Source organism: Ascaphus truei, chromosome 1, assembly GCF_040206685.1.
Source record: "Ascaphus truei isolate aAscTru1 chromosome 1, aAscTru1.hap1, whole genome shotgun sequence".
Taxonomy (NCBI): Eukaryota; Metazoa; Chordata; class Amphibia; order Anura; family Ascaphidae; genus Ascaphus; species Ascaphus truei.
This window is the reverse complement of record NC_134483.1, coordinates 77,389,387-77,410,989: the sequence shown is the minus strand read 5'-3', so window position 1 is coordinate 77,410,989 and position 21,603 is coordinate 77,389,387. Positions and strand designations below refer to the sequence as shown.

Genomic DNA, 21,603 nt, shown 5'->3' with positions numbered 1-21,603 from the left:
AGAGTGTGTGCAGTGAGAGTGAGTGCTGGGAGTGTGTGCAGTGTGCTGTGAGCAGTGTGCAGTGAGAGTGTGTGCAGTGTAGAGTGTGTGCAGTGAGTGTGTGTGCAGTGTGTGCAATGAGTGTGTGCAGTGTGCAGTAAGAGTGTGTGCAGTGAGAGTGTGTGTAGTGGGTGCTGGGAGTGTGTGCAGTGTGCAGTGTGCAGTGAGCAGTGTGCAGTGAGAGTGTGTGCAGTGTAGAGTGAGTGCAGTGAGTGTGTGTGTTCAGTGAGTGCTGGGAGTGTGTGCAGTGTGCAGTAAGAGTGTGTGCAGTGAGAGTGTGTGCAGTGAGAGTGTGTGCAGTGAGTGTGTGTGCAGTGAGTGTGTGTGTGCAGTGAGTGTGTGTGTGCAGTGAGTGTGTGTGTGCAGTGAGTGTGTGCAGTGAGAGTGTGCGCAGTGAGAGTGTGCGCTGCGCAGTGAGTGTGTGCGCAGTGAGAGTGTGCGCAGTGAGAGTGTGCGCAGTGAGAGTGTGCGCAGTGAGAGTGTGCGCAGTGAGAGTGTGCGCAGTGAGAGTGTGCGCAGTGAGAGTGTGCGCAGTGAGTGTGTGCGCAGTGAGTGTGTGCGCAGTGAGTGTGTGCGCAGTGAGTGTGTGCGCAGTGAGTGTGTGCGCAGTGAGAGTGTGCGCAGTGAGAGTGAGTGCTGGGAGTGTGTGCAGTGTGCTGTGTGCTGTGTGCAGTGTGCTGAGAGTGTGTGCAGTGAGAGTGTGTGCAGTGAGAGTGTGTGCAGTGAGTGTGTGTGCAGTGAGTATGTGTGCAGTGAGTGTGTGCAGTGAGAGTGTGTGCAGTGAGAGTGTGTGCAGTGAGAGTGTGTGCAGTGAGAGTGTGTGCAGTGAGAGTGTGTGCAGTGAGTGTGTGTGCAGTGAGTGTGTGTGCAGTGAGTGTGTGTGTGCAGTGAGTGTGTGTGTGCAGTGAGTGTGTGTGTGCAGTGAGTGTGTGCAGTGAGAGTGTGTGCAGTGAGAGTGTGCGCAGTGAGAGTGTGCGCTGCGCAGTGAGTGTGTGCGCAGTGAGAGTGTGCGCAGTGAGAGTGTGCGCAGTGAGAGTGTGCGCAGTGAGAGTGTGCGCAGTGAGAGTGTGCGCAGTGAGAGTGTGCGCAGTGAGTGTGTGCGCAGTGAGTGTGTGCGCAGTGAGTGTGTGCGCAGTGAGTGTGTGCGCAGTGAGAGTGTGCGCAGTGAGAGTGAGTGCTGGGAGTGTGTGCAGTGTGCTGTGTGCTGTGTGCAGTGTGCTGAGAGTGTGTGCAGTGAGAGTGTGTGCAGTGAGAGTGTGTGCAGTGAGAGTGTGTGCAGTGAGTGTATGTGCAGTGAGTATGTGTGCAGTGAGAGTGTGTGCAGTGAGAGTGTGTGCAGTGAGAGTGTGTGCAGTGAGAGTGTGTGAGGTGAGGCAGTGAGGCAGTGAGGCAGTGAGCAGTAAAAAAAAAATTTTTACTTTTAAATTTTTTTTATTTTTTTTTTAAACGGGAGCCACGTCAAAACCGCGTTATAACGGGTCGCGCTATAACGAGGTTCAGCTGTACATCCTTACTGCTTCCATAGGAATTAAGATGCTAAGTAGCAGACAGGTGCTGCTAATCAAATGCCCTTGATTAATTACATAGTTACGTAGTAGATGAGGTTGAAAAAAGACTTCCGTCCATCAAGTTCAACCTATGCTAAATTTAGACAACAGATACTTTATCCTATATCTTTACTTACTTATTGATCCAGAGGAAGGCATACAAAAAACCCCATGAAGGGGAAAAATAAATTCCTTCCTGACTCCAAGAATTGGCAATCGGATTAATCCCTGGATCAACATCCTTCCCATGTATACTTATTTGGCATATCCGTTTACCTTTCCCGTCTAAAAAGATGTCCAACCTTTTTTTGAACAAATCTATTGTATCTGCCATCATAGTCTCCATGGGTAATGAATTTCACATTTTAACTGCCCTTACTGTAAAGAACCCTTTCCTTTGTTGCTGGTGAAATTTACTTTCCTCCAACCTTAAGGGATGGCCCCGAGTCCTTAGTACTGCCCGTGGGATGAATAGTTCTTTTGAAAGCTCCTTGTATTGTCCCCGAATATATTTGTATATAGTTATCATATCCCCTCTTAGATTTTATTCTTGCATCCCAAATGCATAACCTTACATTTGTCTGTATTAAACCTCATTTGCCATTTACCTGCCCACGTTTCCAGTCTCTCCAAGTCCTTCCGAAGAGAAATTACATCCTGCTCTGATTCTATTACCTTACACAATTTAGTATCATCAGCAAAGATGGAGACTTTGCTCTCGATCCCAACCTCAAGGTCATTAATAAACAAGTTAAAAAGCAGGGGTCCCAGTACCGATCCTTGAGGTACTCCACTCACGACTTTAGCCCAATCTGAAAAAGTTCCATTTATGACAACCCTCTGTTGTCTGTCCTTTAACCAGTTTTCAATCCAGGTGCATATATTATTACTGAGTCCACTTTGCTTTATTTTGTACACCAACCTCTTGTGTGAAACCGTATCAAAAGCCTTTGCAAAATCTAAGTAGACCACATCAACTGCATTACTCTGGTCTAAATTCCTACTTACCTCCTCAAAGAAACAAATAAGGTTAGTTTGGCAAGATCTATCCTTCATAAATCCATGCTGACATTTACTAATAATTTGTTTTTCCATTAGGTATTCCTGAATATTATCCTGTATTAAACCTTCAAGTAGTTTCCCTACTATTGAAGTCAGGCTTACAGGTCTGTAATTCCCCGAGTGTGATCTAGCTCCCTTTTTAAATATAGGCACCACATCTGCTTTACGCCAATCTTGTGGTACTGAGTCTGTGGAAATGGAGTCCTTGAATATTAAATATAATGGTTTTGCTATTACTGAGCTTAACTCCTTGAGAACTCATGGATGTATGCCATCGGGGCCAGGTGCCTTATTTACTTTAATTTTTTCAAGTCGCTTATGAACTTCTTCCTCAGTTAACCAATTGTTCATTAATATGGAGGTTGTGGCTTCCTCCTGCGGAACTACTATTGGACTTGATTCTTCCCTGGTAAATACAGAGGCGAAAAATTTGTTTAATACCTCAGCTTTTTCCTTATCTCCAATAATCTGCCTACCCATCTAACACTGAAAGGGTCCTATATTTTCTTTTCTCATTTTTTGTTATTAAGGTACTTAAATAACTTTTTAGGCTTGACCTTACTTTCTATTGCAATCCTTTATTCATTATCCATTTTTGCTAATTTGATTGCCCTTTTGCAATTTTTGTTACATTCCTTATAATTCTGATACGATGTCTCCGTCCCTTCTGACTTAAAGAATCTAAACGCCTTCCTCTTCTTGTCCATTTCCTCCCCTACCTGTTTATTTAGCCACATTGGTTTTGACTTATTTCTTTTATACTTATTACCCAAGGGTATACACTGATAAGTGTGCTTTTCAAACAATGTTTTAAAGACTGCCCATTTATCTTCTACATTTAGTCCCTGCAAAAACATCATCCCATTGTATTACTACTAGATTAGACCTCAGTTTATTAAAATCTGCCTTACTAAAGTTTAAGGTCTTTGTTGAACCCAAGAAAATTTATTTTTGGATAATTTATTTCAAATGAGACCATGTTATGATCACTGTTACCCAAATTTTCCAGGACTTGAATATTTGTTAATACTTCTACATTGTTTGATATGACCAAATCCAGTATTGCCCCTCTCCTGGTTGGTTCGTCAATAATTTGGGTCATATAATTGTCTTTAATTGATCATCAGCAAGTGTGACCATCTCTATAAAAGCCGAAGTTTTAGCAGTTTGCTGGCCTGGAGCATTCAGGTGTGTGTTAACACAATGCCAAGGAGGAAAGACATCAGCAATGATCTTAGAGAAGCAATTGTTGCTGCCCAACAATCTGGGAAGGATTATAAGGCCATTTCCAAAACAATTTAATGTTCGTCATTCTACAGTGAGAAAGATTATTCAAAAGTGGAAAACATTCAAGACAATTGCCAATCTTCCCAAGGAGTGGACATCCCAGCAAATTCACCACAAGGTCAGACCGTGCAATGCTCAGAGAAATTGCAAAAAACCCAAGAGTTAAATCTCAGACTCTACAGGCCTCAGTTAGCATGTTAAAGTTTATGACAGTACAATTAGAAAAAGACTGGACAAGTATGGTTTGTTTGGAAGGGTTGCCAGGAGAAAGCCTATTCTCTCTAAAAAGAACATTGCAGCACAGCTTAGGTTTGCAAAGTTGCATCTGAACAAACCACAAGACTTCTGGAACAATGTCCTTTGGACAGACGAGACAAAAGTGGAGATGTTTGGCCATAATGCACAGCGCCACGTTTGGCAAAAAACAAACACAGCATATCAGCACAAACACCTCATACCACTGTCAAGCACGGGGATGAAGGGGTGATAATTTGGGCTTGTTTTGCAGCCACAGGACCTGGGAACCTTGCAGTCTGAGTCGACCATGAACTCCTCTATATACCAAAGTATTCTAGAGTCAAATGTGAGGCCATCTGTCCGACAGCTAAAGCTTGGCCGAAATTGGGTCATGCAACAGGACAAAGATCCCAAGCAAACCAGCAAATCTACAACAGAATGGCTGGAAAAGAATCAAGGTGTTGCAATGGCCCAGTCAAAGTCCAGACCTCAACCCGATTGAAATGCTGTGGCTGGACCTTAAGAGAGCTGTGCATAAACAAATGCCCACAAACCTCAATGAACTGAAGCAACGTTGTAAAGAAGAGTGGGCCAAAATTCCTCCACAACGATGTAAGAGACTGATAAAGTCATACAGAAAACGATTACTTCAAGTTATTGCTGCTAAAGGTGGTTCTACAAGCTATTGAATCATAAGGTGTACTTAGTTTTTCACACATGGCTTCTTCATTTTGGCTTTATTTTTGTTACATAAATCATGACAGTGTACTATGTCATGTGTTGTTGTTCATCTGAGGTTATATTTACCTTATTTTAAGACCTGCTAAAAAACAGATGATTGTTATTATGTCCTGATATGTAAAACCATGGAATTCAAAGAGGGTGTACTTTCTTATTCACATGACTGTAGATCATAAAACACTGCCACAGATAGTTAATCTAACACTGCCTGATCTTCACAAAGCCTAACGGAGAGATGCACAGATGTATAATGGTGGGAGGGAGAGGGGAATCAAAAGGTGTGGTAACAATCATTACAGAGCAGAAGTCAATAGTAGGCATATGTTACTTAACATTCTCCATGATTAAGTTAGGGTGTTTATAATTAGATGCTGAAAAAGATATTAGATTGCATGAAATGGTCCTTTCATTTTGAGGTACTACAGTATTTCAGATTTGTGGACAAACTTCTTTCATGGGCAAATCATTAAATACAAATCCGCTAGGTACTAGTAATAGAAATGTGGATATCTTGAAAAATAACCTTACAACCTGCCTAGGGGAATCCTATAGGGCTGTTCATTATTGCTTTTTCTGTTCATTTTAAAAATAGAACTAGCCTCTACGCTAAATGTACAAGAAATCATTTTCAAATTGCCAGCATTAAAAAAACTCCATCAATTTCAGAACATAGTAAGACTGGGGTTGGCAACCCCAGTCTGAAAGATCCCCCAACAGGTTAGGTTTTCAGGATATCCCTGCTTCAGCACAGGTGGCTCAAGCAGTCTTCGACTGAGCCACAGATTGAGCCACCTGTGCTGAAGCAGGGATATCCTGGAAACCTGACCTGTTGGTGGGTCTTGAGGGCTGGGGTTGAGAACCCCTGCAGTAAGATATGGATTAATGCACACCGTACCAACACTTTCTAAACCACAAACATCTATTGATGGAAGAAATTGAACAATGGTCTGTGGTGTCACATAAGAAATATTGTAAAACCTAAAATAACAGTATCAATATGCATCTCTCAGGAACAACTAGAAATGCTACCATTTAAATTGCATCCAAACGCAAATTAAATAGGGATATTATGAATGCAATACATGGGCAAACATTTACAAGCATCTTCTCTAGGTGCTCATACATTGCACAGTAAGAATGCTTTTTGATAAAGATAATTGTAACCAAGAAGCTCTTACCATAACTTCAGCATTTTGGAGGGGCTCTAAGAATCCATGAACTGTCAGTTTACGGAGAACTAAAAAAACATAAAACGAAGCATAAACTGAACATTATGAGTGTCAAAGTTCAAAACGTGCTATTTCCTACAATTACTGCTGTTCCTTACAGTGCTTACACATGTTCAAATGCTGCTAAACCTCTAACTCCATACCCTGATATTATTATTAGCTGCACTTATGTTCTGCTCTGGGGTTGCTGTGCTGGACCAGGACGTGCATTTGTATGCTCCCGTGAGTGGGCAAATGGTTTCGCAATCTGACAATCAGAAAGAATACTTGTGGGTAATGAAAGAGAGGCAGCAATATGGAAAGACTGAAAACGTTCCTAAGAGTTAATAACGAAGCATTACTACAACAAGAGGAACGTGCGATTTGTTGCAATACAATCAGACATGGCTAAACCTGACTTGAAATGAGCATATATGGATTGTAACGTCCAAAAATTATTTTTATGGCATTCAGGAAAGGAGTGATGAACTTCACAGATACTTATCTTGCTATATAAAGAAGTGGTTTTCTTTACAGGAACCAAATCCTTTAACTAAAGGGGCAGAAATGTATCAGGTCACTATGGTGATCCCAATGTGATTGGCTGCTTTGGAGAATAATGAATTACTCACCAAATCACAAGGATTTTGTTGTCTACTCATGCCGTTGCTGCATTTTTTTTTTCTTAAGATCATAATTTATTGATGGGATGACGAATTAAAAATAGCTGCTATGATAAATAGTTAAATCGTTAAATTCTAGTTGAGTTATAACAGGTGAAAAGTATTTTCGGCGAGATCGAGTAGAATAATTCAGAACATTTCCATTTTTCATTGACTTGAGTTGGGTTTGATGGTTGTTATTTTTTCAATAAATCTGAAAAATGACTTGTTCTTGTCAATTATAAAGGGAGCTTCCCATGCAATCAGGGAGGGGTGGTTGTATTTTTCTAGCTGGAGATATATATATATATATATATATATATATATATATATATTTTTTTTTTTTTTTTTTTTTAAATGCAGCAACGGCATGAGTAGACAACAAAATCCTTGTGATTTGGTGAGTAATTCATTATTCTCCAAAGCAGCCAATCACATTGGGATCACCATAGTGACCTGATACATTTCTGCCCCTTTAGTTAAAGGATTTGGTTCCTGTAAAGAAAACCACTTCTTTATATAGCAAGATAAGTAGATATATATATAGATATATATATAGATATATATATATATATATATTACCAGATGATGGTCCAGTAAGGAGAGACAGCACACACGGGTTGAAAATTCAAAAGGTGTATTGAAACACAAAAAACAACGTTTCGGTTCTTGCAAACGGAACCTTCCTCAGGGTTGCAGGGTTTGCAGGAACCGAAACGTTGTTTTTTGTGTTTCAATACACCTTTTGAATTATCAACCCGTGTGTGCTGTCTCTCCTTACTGGACCATCATCTGGTAATATACATCTTTATTATCTTTTATGGGACAAGCATCTGGATTTTCTCCTTATATGTGTGTGCCGGCTGCTGTGATTAATATATATATATATATATATATATATATATATATATATATATATATATATATATATATGGTCAGGAAAAGCTATACACTATCTCCTATATCTATACTGCTTTTCTCAGTCTATACTTGCTTTCACAATCCCTACTGTCAATATTTGTGCTTTATCAAAAGTGTGTAACAGCTGTACAAATGTTATATCTTCTGGTCATGTGAACCTTCCTATAACAATAGAGAGTATGAAATAGCCAGTGGAATGGGACGGAATGAAAAACAAATGCCCTCATGGGTGTTCTTTTAGTGTGGCATTAGTTTAAAGGTTAATTCTTGTTTTGACCCATTTTGATCTTCTAGCATCTCACTTCATATCTCCTTCTAAGGATGACAAACCATATTACCGTAATATAACAGCTGAAGGTTTCATGTTCAGGTTATTAACTGTAGCAGACAGACATGCCTGCAGAGTTGTCAAGGTGACATGTTTCAGGGATATGGCTTTGCTGTGTGTGCTGCACTTTCAATTGGGTGTGTTTGCTACTGACTTTGTTTTCCTCGTCATCCTGTTTTTCCTCCAAAGGAATTTTTATACGGTGACAGAAAAATAATTGTTCTCACGAAATGGCTGCACCTTGCATGGCTGCTTCTTATATGATTTTTAGATAATTTGATGACATATTTGCTCTTAGGGTCCTATCAGTATACATCTGCACCACAGCAACAATTATATTTTTAGAATCGTTATATCACATTTTTTCATCCATACGATGGAATTATTTTCAAGATATGTTGCCTAGTATCCTTTCTGTTTAAATAATTGCTTCTGCGCACTGTCAAGCACATATGATGGCTTTGCTAAATACTAAGCTTTCATTTGTTCTCTCTTTACATTGGAGCTGTGAAGCTGCCTGCACCTGTATGCACAGTATTTTAGTTTTTAGATCTTGTCAATGTGCAATGACAGAAGCTGAAAAATATATAGAGAGAGTCTGAAACGGTTGAGGTCTCAGGGCGGTGTGCATTAAAAAGTTGGGAGAATGTGTGCCAAGTTTAGCAAATAAGAGAACAAAAGAAATAGTACATGCATTGTAGGTATCACAGGTCTGCACTCTGGTTGGGGGTTACCCTAAGCAGTACCTTGCATTCATCCATCGCCAATTACCCTGAAGAGCTGAGTATGTATACCAAGTGTAGAGCTGTAATAAGGTTCTGATCATTCAGTACCTTAGCATTGCCATGGTATTTCCTGATCTGGGGATAGGTGGTATTTTCACCTTGTAGGCAATGTTTGCAGCCTTCAATAATGTTGGCAGTTTACACATTTAATATATGCATTTTCTTTTGATGTCTCTAGGAATATGCATGGATGGATGTTTACTCATGTCATCTAGGGTGCTCTCTGTCACTTTATTTTGGGTTGGTTCAATTTTGAGCTATATGTGTTCAGTTTAGTAGTCTGGGTCCCATTACTCTCTTATCTCCCCCCCTCATAACCAGCCGGTTGTAATCACACAGGGTACTTTGTCCCCTGTGTGGTTCTTTTGGTATAGTGGGGCTTTATTGATTCTTATGGTCTGTATAGAGCCAGTCCTGTTCATTTGTCCTTTATTTGTGTTGGGGAGTTCAGTAGGTAGGCTCTTTTTAGTTTATGTTATTTATGTTTTTTCATGTGTATCTGTAATATGTTATGTTTGAAGTTTTGGATTTCAATGATCCAATAAATGTATTCTTATATTATGTATTATATGTCCGAGTGCTTCATGTGAGGGTTCTTTTTTCTTTTTGTGGTTCATATTCATTATTTATCCCTCTAGCTCCGCTAACAGAGGTCTCCTTCATTTAAAAGGGGAAATTTCATGTTGGTTTAGGCAGCATTTATTTACTATCGGTTTGATTTGATGCAGTATTCCATTTGTGTTTTTTGTGAATATATATATATACTAGCTGAGAGACCCGGCGTTGCCCGGGATGTAAATGCGTAATAGGTAGTATTATTTATAAATCGTGGAACAATAAGTGAGTATTTGTTGTAAAGGTTTGGGGGGGGGAGAAAGGGGAGCGGGGGGGGAGAAAGGGGAGCGGGGGGGGAGAAAGGGGAGCGGGGGGGGAGAAAGGGGAGCGGGGGGGGAGAAAGGGGAGCGGGGGGGGAGAAAGGGGAGCGGGGGGGGAGAAAGGGGAGCGGGGGGGGAGAAAGGGGAGCGGGGGGGAGAAAGGGGAGCGGGGGGGGAGAAAGGGGAGCGGGGGGGGGAGAAAGGGGAGCGGGGGGGAGAAAGGGGAGTGGGCGGGGGGAGAAAGGGGAGCGGGGGACGGGAAAGGGGAGCGGGGGACGGGAAAGGGGAGCGGGGGACGGGAAAGGGGAGCGGGGGACGGGAAAGGGGAGCGGGGGATGGGGGAAAGGGGAGTGGGGGACGGGGGAAAGGGGAATGGGGGACGGGAAAAAGGGGAGTGGGGGACGGGGGAAAGTGGAGTGGGGGACGGGGGAAAGTGGAGTGGGGGACGGGGGAAAGGGGAGTGGGGGACGGGGGAAAGGGGAGTGGGGGACGGGGGAAAGGGGAGTGGGGGGGTGGAGAGCAGTGGGCATATGTATTGTCATAATTTATGTATGGGCATTTCCCCCCCCTCATCCGTGCGTCCGTCCCCCTGCTGGTTCGGCTGGTGGCCCCCCCCCGTTCCCCGTGACTCGCGGCTCGCCCCCCCCCCCCCCCCCCGTGACTCGCACTCCCCCCCCCCCCCGGCGCCTGCTTGGTCCCCCGATGTGCCGTCCTGCTGAGTGAGGCGTGCAGGCGGCGTCAGGAAGCGCCCTGTGTGGGCCTGAGACTCGCGCTCCTCCCCCCCCCCCCCCCCGGCGCCCGCTCGATGTGGCGTCCGGCTGAGCGGCGGTAGGAAGCGCCCTGTGTGGGCCTGAGGCTGAGGCGGGACGCGCAGTGTGCCTGAGGCTGAGGCGGGACGCGCAGTGGGCCTGAGGCTGAGGCGGGACGCACAGTGACTTACCTGAGCAGGTGGTAGCGCCGGGGAGGTAAGGGAGCGGCTGGGGTAGGAAAGCCGCGCTTCCCGTCCGGAGCCAGTGCAGGGCGGCGCACGTGATGGGGGGGGGGGCGGACAGAGGGGGTGTGTGTGTGTGTATAGAGCTGCTGTGTTGTGTGTGTGTGTGTGTGTGTGTGTGTATAGAGCTGCTGTGTTGTGTGTGTGTGTGTATAGAGCTGCTGTGTTGTGTGTGTGTGTGTGTGTGTATAGAGCTGCTGTGGTGTGTGTGTGTGTGTGTGTGTGTGTGTGTGTGTGTGTGTGTGTGTGTGTGGCCCGTCACTCCGCCTCAGGCCAATGAGAGGTGTGCGGGGGCTGGCGGCCCAAGGGACCAATGAGATTTCCCCTAGGGACACCGGACATCCAGGCAGGCAGGCATACAGTGCTTTCACTAATATAGTATAAGATATATATATATATATTTGCATGTCATTTCCCAGAATCCCTTGCTGCAGTGGAAGTGCTGTATGCTGGGTGATAATGGGGAAAGGCGGGGTTGCAGACCTGCCTAAGACATGCAGATGAGCATACAGTTGTATTTGCATATTTGCTTTCCTGTGGAGGGTTTTTGTCACTTTTTTTACTCACCATAACTTAACTCAGTATTATGGTATAGCCTATCCCATAGTCTCTTTTCATACCCAGTTAAAATCAACCCCACACTGATGAGACCCATCAAGGTCGAAACAGCTGTCTGTGGGTGGTTTTCTGGGTATGCACCTTAACCCTGGCTGGGCTCAAAGCTGTGACCATGCAGCAAGCTTAAGCCTTTAGGGAACCATGTTAAAAATGGTTTTTGAGGCAAAAAGTGACACTGTGTGCTCATTTGCATGTCATTTCCCAGGATCCCTTGCTGCAGTGGAAGTGCTGTATGCTGGGTTATAATGGGGAAAGGCGGGGTTGCAGACCTGCCTAAGACATGCAGATGAGCATACAGTTGTATTTGCATATTTGCTTTCCTGTGGAGGGTTTTTGTCACTTTTTTTACTCACCATAACTTAACTCAGTATTATGATCTAGATCTAGATCTAGAGATATATATATATATATATGTAGTTAATGTATGTATGTATGTATGTAGTAGTATGTATGTAGTATGTATGTATGTATGTATGTAGTTAATGACATATTTGGTGCAATGTTCATGCAAAGTGGTCCTACATAGATAGATTTGTGAAAGGGCATGTGTAAAATATTTTTTTTTCTTGTACCTTTCTTTAAAAAAAAAAAGAATTTGAGGACTTATACTTTGAGCAGAAAGAATAGGACATGCACACCTTTTAGTGAAAGCAAGGTTCTTTCAAGTGAGATGATAGCTGCAGATTCCACTCCAGCGCAGACTTGTTGCAGGAAGGTGTCTGTATGATGATTCCATAGAGAGCAGGCAAAACTGTAAATTTCTGAGGCCAGCTGCAATATTGAGAAAAAGATAAAATGCAAAAGTGTGACAACAATCGTCTTCCCATCCACATACTTACACAAAATCAAAGTTAACAAAAGCATATGAAGCCTAAAAAATAAAAATAAATACTGCCTTCGCATTTTAGTCTTGACCTCCAATTCCAATAATTACATTTGCTTTAAGCATTCCTCCACCTTTAAGGGGCAATCCCCATGGGATCAAAGTGAACTAATTCCAGTGACATGTTTAAGTGGCCCCACCTGGGTAATTGACACCATTTTTTTAACCAAATCTGACCCCTACAGATGTAAGCCTAACTGTTTTTGGTGTCGCAGACCAACATGTTGAAATCTGCAGCCCGTCTGCTGCACCAAAAACATTAAGGTTTGCAGCCCAGGAGGATTAATGCTGCAGAGGTCCATGCTTTGGAATGGGACCCCCGCAGCATTAAACCTGTTGGACCATCAGCTGAGGAGAGAAACCGATACTAACCTTGTGGATGAGGTGTGCAGCTGTCTCCTTCCCCTGTCCCCAGCAGCTCTGAAGGTAACAAGCAGTCTCCGGTCTGTCCAACCCACTGGATGATGTAGATGTACAAATATGGGTCTTTACATAATGAGGGAAATACTATAGGACCGTATTCGGTTATCTACGTCAGACCAGAGACTGCATCTTACCTTCCGAGCTGCTCCTCCACAATGTTAGTATCGGCTTCTCTTCTCTCTTGATTGGCCAATAGGATTAACGCTGCATGGTCCCATTCAGAAGCAGGGACCCCCGCATTGTTAATCCTCCAGGACCGCTTACTGCATTTGGTGCTGAAATCGGCGTGGCCGCCGGACTGCACCACCGCCGCACGTGAAGGCAGCACCGAAAACAGTAAGTTCTACTACATCGGTACAAGTATTTTAATTGTTTCAGGTTTGATTTCCTCAGTAAGTGATTGTACAGTCCAAGTCCCCCCATCTTACCTCCTCTAATCTTTATTGGTTCTCTAATAAGAACTAACCTTTATTGGTTCTCTAATAAGAACAGGGGTGATAAGAAAACACTTGATTGACAAACACTTCCACATTCAGAGGCCCCTAAAAAAATGAACTAGCCGACTGTGATATTGCACCTTTAAATTAGTTCAAAGATAAACCTTAAGGAAACTCTAGTCAGTGGATTGATTAAAGCATTAACAAAGATACATTTAAAGGAGTGGAAACGATTAACCTAAAAAAATTACCCTCTCTCTAATTTCCAGCAGTCTATAAATTCAGGTCAATTTGAAAGCCTAAGCAGCACAGACCCGAGACTGCCTCTTATGGCTGACGTAGTTCAAAATGATTATATATGACTAGAAATAAGCTTCCCATATGCAAGTAATTACATTTCCATTCCAGTGACAGTAGAGAACAACTAAAAACGGAAAGCAAATGTTCATTGTGCAAACCTAGCAAGAAATTCTGAGTCATATTGTGCATACTTTGAGAAGACTGACATTTACTCTAACATGGACTGCATGTGTTTTCTTTTTTTGCTTCCATCAGCTGAAATGCTCAATGTCCACATACTAAATCAAAGGCCTGATTTAAAGAGCCTGTGGTTATCATTGTTTCCGCTACACTCATCTGGGAAGCTGCCCTGATGAATCACCTTGTTGATGAAAAAAGACCCTCCATTGAGCACATGAAACAAGGTATACCGTACTTCCTCACTGGAGCTTTCAAGAAAGGGAGCAACCGAAACCGTAAAGCATGCAACTTATATGCAGAAATTATTTCAGAAATAAAACATTTGTAGTTCTGGATTTATTTGTATACACCAATGTATACAGTACATAAAATAGAAGTGGTGATGCTATGCTGCTCATTTATCTAATCAGTCGTTAATCTTCAAACTGCTGTAATTGGCCAAAGCTTCTGAGCACTAACAAATGGGAGAGAGGCAGAGGAGTGCTTCTTAGCTCTTGTCCACAGGCAGAATAAGGTACAATAGGTACAGCTAATTGTAATACCGTGGGTACAGGACAAAAAAAATTAGGTACAGTACATGCTAAATAGGTACCAGTTGGAGGGTATGAGAAAACATGAAATTAGTAAAATATGATTCAAAATGGAGATGACTTTGTTGGGAGTCATGAACTGTATATAAAACTGCACTGGGACTGTATTTGAACATCCAATGATTTAACTTGAATTAACTACAGAGCATTAGCGGAACTACACAGAAATTCAGCTACACTGAAATAATTTACACTGAATGTCAAGTAATGGGCAAGAGCAGGTCTGGGGGCCACAGATGTCAACCTTTTAAAATAACACACAATGTCTGATTCTGTATGCTAACTAGGCTAATTATATATAAATTAACTGCATATAATTATAGTTAAAAGTTCCTAGAAACCAGGCCACCCAGACAGAGATGCATATCTGTGAATAGGATTACATTATGTATTATGATAGCAGTAACTATACTCATTCTAAACCAGAAGACCATGTACGTGTCATCATCTTCCTTTTCTATGGTCATTTCTTCACGAAAATGTGCTTTAAGATATAATCGTTACCTATAACAGCAATATTAACATCAGCTTATCTTGCACACACAAAAAAAAAACATTTCCCTGTAATAAAATGCACTGAAAGAAAAACAGCTTCTGAAAATCATTTTTATGAGCATAGCAGTCACTTTTCATGAATCTGTAAAACAGCGTAATGCCATCTAAAGGCATATTTCTCATCTAAATCTGAAGAGCGTAGGTGCCGTTTTATTCCTGATTCTAGGCTCCACTTTAATTTAAATAGCATAAGGGATACAGACTCCTCAAGCACTTAAAAGATAACCTATTCAACTTTAAACAGGCTATTTTTCTACAATCACAGCTCCCCAGTATTTTACTCGCCATGTTGAATATCTACAGTAAATTGCACCGAGGCAACAAGAAACATGTAAAAGAAAGGAAAAACAGAGAAAAATGAAGAACAGACAAAAGACATTAGCATTCTGTGAACAGCAGTTATAGCAATAAAATGAATATGGCGTTAAAGATGTAGCAGACGTTATTGCACACTTTAAATACTGTGTATTTTAGCTCTTCTTTTGTTTTCAATAGCGCTACTGTTAAATAACTCATCACATTAACACAATGCATTGTGCTAACAGGAGCGGTAACGTTTGCTACATCTGTATGTTAAGTTATGTAATTCTTCGTCTCCAACAAACAGATTTTCACGTTGGTCAGCAAAATGACTTGAGTTACTCTGAAAAAACATTTTCAAAAGTCTTACCCTGCACTTTGTGTGGATATATATGCTTCCGTTCTGAAACAATGTGCATCAGACGTTATCAAGCTCCCATAAACAGACCAATTCCCTATTAATAATCATTCAGAAAATCATAACACTTGGCTCTCTGTTCATAAATAGAATAACAATAAGGAAAGTTGAGAGCACTTGCTTGGACTTGTATAATACTGTATTTATTATTAAAAACGGTCCATGTGGGGGGCGTGTCTATGACGTCATCCAGGACAGTCGGGTAAAAGCTGAGCTCCAGAGACCCTCCTGAATAACTGCTGATTTAAACCCTTTTACCCCGGGCAAAAACCCCGAAAAAAGCCCCTGACGACCCTCTAAAACCAGAGGGATGGCTAGTAAGGGGAAAAATCCCCCGACTCAGGGAGTGGGGAAGTTCTTCTCTCCTGCAAAACAGCCTGGTGAGACAGGGAATAGAAGGCAAGATGGCCCCCAGGCTTCAGGCCCACGAGGCAAACAAGGCCTCTCAGACTCAGCGAGCCCTACCGAGACCCCCTCTTCCCCGGATGGGGGGATCACAAAGACATACCTAGAGGAACTCCTTGCCAAGCTCCAACGGTCATTACAGGCCAATATAAAAGACGCAGTGGCAGAAATTAGGCAGGATATCCAGGGGCTGCAGGAACGCACTACCACACTGGAGACCAGACTGGACGAGGCCTTACACCACCAGTCAGAGGCCGATGATGAGATCATACGCCTGGGCCAAGAAATAAATACACTAAGAGACGGATTGGAGGACCAGGAAAACAGGGATCGCCGCCAGAACCTGCGGATCCGCGGCATCCCTGAGGCAGTGCTACCCACACATCTGCGAGCATACCTGAAGGACTTCTTCCTCTCCATATGCCCAGACCTTGACTCCCGGGATTTGGAAATGGACAGGGCGCACAGAGCCCTGGGCCCGCGCTCCGAGGACCCCAACCGCCGGCGGGACGTGGTCGTGCGACTCCACAGTTACTCCACCAAAGATAAACTAATAGGAGCTAGCAGGGGGAGAGACACGATCGCGTTCCGAAGCGACCCGCTTCAGGTCTATAACGACCTTTCCAAGCTCACAGTGGACCGACGCAAAGCACTACGTACCCTAACATTACTCCTTCGTGAGAAAGAAATTAACTACAGATGGGGGTTTCCTTTTAAATTGATTATTCCCCACAAGGGCAAATTTCTCACCATCCGGAACCCTGAAGATATGGTGCACTTAGCAAAAGCCCTGGGCCTTCCCGTGGACTCCCTCCAACCTGCCCACCCAGCTGGTAACCGGGACCAGGACAAAGAGGATCAGCCTGTGAGAGCATCGGAGCGGATAGCCGAGCAAAGGCAATCCCGGGACAGATAAGAAAAGACTCACCGGCAAATCAATCTCCCGCCCGGGCCCACGCCATCGTCAGCCCCGAAACTCCTCCAAAATGGCGTCGGACGCAATCTCACTAGCCCAGGCAGAAGACCTCCGGGCCGGAGCCGCGGGGGGGGCCCCTCTTCCTCCCCAGTTCCAGAAATCCTACCATGGGCAATCGGAGGGCAGACGCCGCACAGCCGCCTTTGGATCCCCACAGCTGCCCCTGGTGTCCGCCGGGGTAAACACTACCGCCTGCTCCAAGGCTCTCCCAAAATGGCGTCCGAAGCGAGCATGCCGGTCCTCGTGGCTTCCCTGGCTGAGCTGCACATCTCCCTCCACAAAATGGCGCCCGAGAGAGACGTCCCCGTCCGCGGAGCACCACGAGGTCTGACGGCGCGCCACAGCCGACGTCAGCTGACTGCGCGACTCACATCCGGCGCAGATGGAGACCCCGCCGGAACCCGGAAGCCAGTCCCATCCGCGGAGCGTCGCGAGGCCAACGGATGCGCCGAGAGTGACGTCAGCATCATGCGCGACCTGCACCCGGCGCCGACGGAGGCCTCGCCTGGACCGGAACGCCGGGGCCCCCGAGTGACATCCAGCTGACGCCACATGATACTCCCAGCTCGGGGCTGTCTGGCGCTTCCCCCCCCCCCTCGGCCAATGGGCCCTCCCTGGGCATTCTTTTATCCTCGACAGACACCCTCCCTGGAGGAGAGCCGCCGGCACAAGACTACACAGCCCCACACGCGCCCTTCCGTGGTCTTGCCTCCAGGGACAGGGTCTGTAAAACTGTGAAACCCATATATATTCCCCTCTGAGTCTCTCCCCACCACCCCTAAATTCAGCAGGGTTTCCCCTTCACTACCCTACAGTTGTGTTAGCCCCCACTAGACGAATGAGCAGGTTTAGCCACTGACCCCTACCCTCAAGCTCCAAGGACCCCTGCCCCCCCTTGTTCTTTATACTTAACATTAGCGTTATAGAAGTTTCCCCACCTTGATTTTGATCCAGTGCCCCATGAAAGGGATTTGTTGTTGCTGTTGCGACCGCTACTGTTATCGCTCGGTATGGATCACATGTTATCACTCTCGCTTCATTTACAGGCAAAGTCAAAATGTTGTTTATGCAGAGATATGTCTTCTCCTCCCCCTTTCCCCCCCCCCCCTCCACCCCCCCCCCCTTCTGCCCCCCCCCCGTCCTCCACCCCCGCCTCACCCCCCTCTCCACCCCCGCCTCACCCCCCCTCCCCCTCTCTCCTCCCCATCCACCCCCACCCCTCCTCCCCACCCACCCCCACCCCTCCTCCCCACCCACCCCCACCCCTCCTCCCCACCCACCCCTCCTCCCCACCTCCCCCTCCTCCCCACCTCCCCCCCTTCCTCCCCCCCCACTTCCCTTTCCTTCCCCCCACCCCACCCCTACCACCAATCCCACACTCTCCCCCCCCATACCCGTTATTCCCCCACCCTTACTCCCTTCTCCCCCTCCCCTCCCTCCCACTCCCCCCCCCTTTCCCCCCTCCCTCCCACTCCCCCCCCCCTCTCCCTCAACCCCACCCCTTTTGCCCACCCCCCCATCTCACCCCCTCCTCTCCCCCCCAAGGACCCTACCTCCCTGGAAATGACGCCTCATACCAATATCACACCAGACATCAGGAGTGTGTAGCCTATCCCAAAAGATTGGCACTATCTACCCTGGTGGTAAAGGATTGTATAATGTATTATGTACTTGGAGTGTTTTATGCTAGCTAAGATGAATAACAAAGGGGAACATGTTCTTGAACTACCCCTTCACCATCCCACCTCTACCCCCCCTCTCTCTTCCCCCCCCCCTCCCCTCCCCCCCCCTTCTCATTCTATCTTTCCTTCCCCCTTGTGGCTCTCCCTCCCCCCCCCTCTCATCCCCCTTTATCTTTAGGCACCCATCCTCATGCACGCAACTCACTCCCCCATTCCCACCTGCCCCAACCCACTCCTCCCCCCCCCAATCTCACCCGCATTTCAATACACAGGCAACCAAGAGATGCTATCCCCTCTCAGCCTTCCCCACATGAAGGAAAAGGGGGCGATGGGAGCATAGCCCCGACCTGCCCTGTCGGCAGCAGGTTCCCTAGAAGCTTCTTCAACTCGGGCACCCTAGAGAAAGTATGCTCGGGTGTAACCGAAGACTGTTATGGGTCTCTGCCCAGCCCGCCTCTGCTGGAGGCTGTTACCGGACCTGCCCCCAAGGGTCTTATACCACTCCAGCCGGTCCTTAGATTAGACCGGTTTTCAATCTTTAAGACCCCATAAGGGTCGACCTTCTTCTCTTCTTCTCCTACCCGCTGTTACTGTCCCAGCGGTTCTTCACCCAACCCTCCCCCTCTTCCCCCCCAACCTTCCCTCCCTCCCCCCCCCCCTCTCCCCCCCATTTCGGCTGCTTGTCTCTAAGCTCTTCTTCAACGACAACACACACGCAGATTCCCCGACAGAGCAGGCAACCCCAGTCACTAAGACTCCCTCTCAAGCCTCCCCCCCCCCAAACCAGAGGGGACCCCACCCTTGGCCCAACGAAAACTTAAGACAAAATGTCTCAACAAAAAGCGCTAAAAATTGTTTCCCTAAATGTTAAGGGCTTGCATAACAATAAGAAGAGACGCCTAGCCCTCCAGGAACTAAAGAAGTCGGGGGGCGATGTGGTTTTCCTCCAGGAGACTCACTTCACATCTAAGGAGCCGCCTAAAACATTTCAGCAAGCGTATCCGTCGAGTTACTTCTCATCGTTTAGTAGCAAACGAAGAGGGGTTGCCATTCTGATTCGTCAGGGCACCCCATTTAATCTAACAAAAATCCAGGCCGATCCAGAGGGTAGATTTATTGTGGTATACGGCTCACTTTCAGGCTCGGCAATCGCCCTTATTAACCTATATGCCCCAAACGAGAACCAGACAGAATTCTTAAAAAAAGTTCTGGAAGAAATTGACCCACAGTACCTATCCTCGCTACTTATCGCGGGGGATCTAAACATGGCTCTTAACCCAATAGAAGACAAATCGAGCCTGCCAGGACGACAACACTCCACCCAGTCACAAAGACTGGGGAAAAAATTCAAGGACATAATGGGGGACTTTTCACTTTTAGACATTTGGAGAACACAACACCAGGGGCAAAGGGATTATACCTTTTACTCGGCCCCTCACCAGACATATTCCCGTATAGACTACTTTCTTGCTACCAAGAACATTCTAGAAGCCGCCCTAGATACTGACATCGGCCCCATCACGTGGTCAGATTATGCTCCTATCACCCTGACCCTATCCATTCCATTCGTGAAAACAACCTCATATTCCTGGAGACTGAACGACTCCCTACTGAATCACTCGGAGACAGTACGGGAGCTCAAAAAATCCCTTAAGGAATATTTCCGGATAAATATAGGCACTGTTGCCTCTCCAGCGAGCCTGTGGGAAGCCCATAAGGCGACAATCAGAGGACATTTCATCTCGATTGCCTCCCATCGGAAAAAAACTAAACTTAAACAAACCAAAGAGCTAACAGACAAAATAATAAGCTTAGAACAACAGCACAAAAATAACCCCTCCCGGAAAATTTATAAACAGTTGACTTCTGCCAGAAGCGACTTAAGAATAATCCAAATGGACAATGTCGAAAAAGCTCTTAAATGGACGGGTCAGAGGTATTATGATAAAGGGAACAAGGCCGACAGACTTCTTGCTAGCAAACTAAGAGGCATACACAAAAGATCGCAAATAACGGCGATTCGGAATAGTGCTGGGGAGCTCCTACATAATGAAAAAAAAAATTGCAGAGGAATTTACTAAATTTTACTCTAAACTATATAACCTAAGGGCTCACTCTGCTAGCCCAGACCCGGAGGAGCTATCGGCTACCATTGACTATCTAGCTGATTGCGACCTCCCCTCATTAACAGAGGAGGAACTCCTTCTCCTGAACGCCACAATAACGGCGGAAGAACTAGAATGGGCCGTCAAGGCCTCCAAAATTTCTAAAGCACCGGGCCCTGATGGTTTCACGAATGCCTACTATAAGAAGTTTCTCCCCATTCTGTCCACCCACCTTTTACAATTGTTCAACTCATTTCTAGAAGGATGTCCTATCCCATCTTCAATGTCGTCCGCCAATTTGGCCATAATCCTCAAAGAAGGGAAGGACCACCCATACAATGCGGTAGCTATAGACCAATCTCGCTGTTGAACAATGATCTAAAACTATACAGTAAAATACTGGCGAACAGACTTAATCCAATTCTCCCGAGACTAGTACACATGGACCAGGTCGGGTTTGTCTTGGGCCGCCAGGCCTCAGACAATACCCGTAAAATCATTAACTTAGTTGACCATGCCCACCTTACAGATTCACAAGCTATGTTACTAAGCTTAGACGCAGAGAAGGCATTTGACAGAATTGACTGGCTGTTCCTAGACCAAACATTAAAAAAATTCGGATTCAGGGACTCCTTTCTTAAGGGTGTCCAGGCGCTCTACCAAACTCCATCCGCCTCAGTTAGACTATCGAGTGGAGCGGAACAAATTCACATTAGAAATGGCACCCGACAGGGTTGCCCCCTCTCCCCTCTCCTTTTCGCTCTCACGATTGAACCACTGGCGGCCAAAATAAGACAAAACCCAAACATCCAGGGTATACCCATGGCCACTGAACAATACAAAATTTCCCTATTCGCTGACGATATTATCCTGACCTTGACCAGACCCCTAACTTCCCTCCCCAACCTCCAGATGGAACTGACGGAGTTTGGAAAGGTATCAGGGTATAAAATAAACAGCGATAAATCTGAGGCCCTAAATATTAGTCTTCCCGACCCCACAGTCAAACTCCTTAAGCTAAATTTCAGCTACCGATGGTGCCCCTCAT

The 21,603-nt window shown here is 45.4% G+C and overlaps 1 protein-coding gene across 3 annotated transcripts in view; it reads right to left on the bottom strand.

The window, feature by feature from the left end:
- IPO11 (importin 11) overlaps positions 1 to 21,603 on the bottom strand; it is a 500,359-nt gene that overhangs the window by 386,435 nt on the left and 92,321 nt on the right. For all 3 annotated transcript variants that reach the window (XM_075589858.1, XM_075589848.1, XM_075589838.1), the window contains 2 exons: positions 11,940 to 12,072; positions 6,092 to 6,150 (listed from right to left, as the gene is read on the bottom strand). In XM_075589858.1, coding sequence (XP_075445973.1) covers positions 6,092 to 6,150; positions 11,940 to 12,072 — 192 coding nt within the window. The remainder of the gene's footprint in view (positions 1 to 6,091; positions 6,151 to 11,939; positions 12,073 to 21,603) is intronic.